The sequence below is a fragment of the Penaeus monodon genome, chromosome 27 (genome assembly GCF_015228065.2).
Source record: "Penaeus monodon isolate SGIC_2016 chromosome 27, NSTDA_Pmon_1, whole genome shotgun sequence".
Classification (NCBI taxonomy): domain Eukaryota; kingdom Metazoa; phylum Arthropoda; class Malacostraca; order Decapoda; family Penaeidae; genus Penaeus; species Penaeus monodon.
The window spans coordinates 35107173-35108008 of record NC_051412.1 but is presented as its reverse complement, the minus strand read 5'-3'; the positions used below and the strand labels follow the sequence as shown (position 1 = coordinate 35108008).

The 836-nt window shown below is 28.9% G+C and overlaps 1 protein-coding gene across 1 annotated transcript in view; it reads left to right on the top strand.

Moving 5' to 3' along the window:
* The window catches only part of LOC119590807 (thiopurine S-methyltransferase-like), a gene marked incomplete in the record, with an annotated part of 4764 nt that overhangs the window by 3055 nt on the left and 873 nt on the right, over positions 1-836 (top strand). The window contains 1 exon segment of the mRNA XM_037939540.1: positions 303-836. Within this exon segment, the coding sequence (XP_037795468.1) occupies positions 303-427 (125 nt within the window).

Here is an 836-nt window from a genome sequence, read left to right as displayed (position 1 = left end):
ACCATTGAAGTGCTTGCGGTTTCAAAGAATAATGCATTGAATCTTTTGTCCCTTCTACTTATAATTTTACAAATATGATGTGTTTTGGGTTGAAGTATCTGATATGGATGTGTGTGAATAAACTGTATATTTTTTTTTGTTTGTTATGTATAGCATTATGATACAATCAAATGATCCAGGTTATAAATAGATGTACACTTCTTATATAGAACAATATTTTTTGCAAATTGTGAATTATCCTTACTAGATTAATCATATTACTCTTAGTATTTTATTAGATCAAGCATTTTCTATTATTACAGGAGATAAAATCAGCATTGAAGTTCTGGAGACCCTTGATAGGACAGAAGAGGATCCCAAAGTAAAAGGAACTTGGGGTTTGGATTCCATGTTTGAAGTTGTGGCTTTGCTCACTCCCAAGGAATAGATTTTAGGCATATTTCCAGACATAGAAGTTTCTCATTTTTTCCCTAAAGTCAGTTGCTAGTCCAGTGATTTGCATTTTTATTTGTTCATGATATATTTGTAATCAAAAGATATATTTTTCTTGTAACAGGATATTTGAGATGAATATCATTCAAAATATGAAATGTGTTTTTGATTATTTTAATAGTCATCATATTCAGACATGCTGAAAGTGTACATTATGCAAAGAATCAATCATTCCATCAATGGCAATGGAGTTTCTGTTTTTTTAAATATGGTCTTTATATTTCATAGAATAGTTCTTTATATTGCATGATAATTATTTTCCAACTACTACATATCTATCCTTGAAAAAAAGGAAATATATTGGTTAGTGTAATTACATTAATTTTACTGTGCATATATGCCAG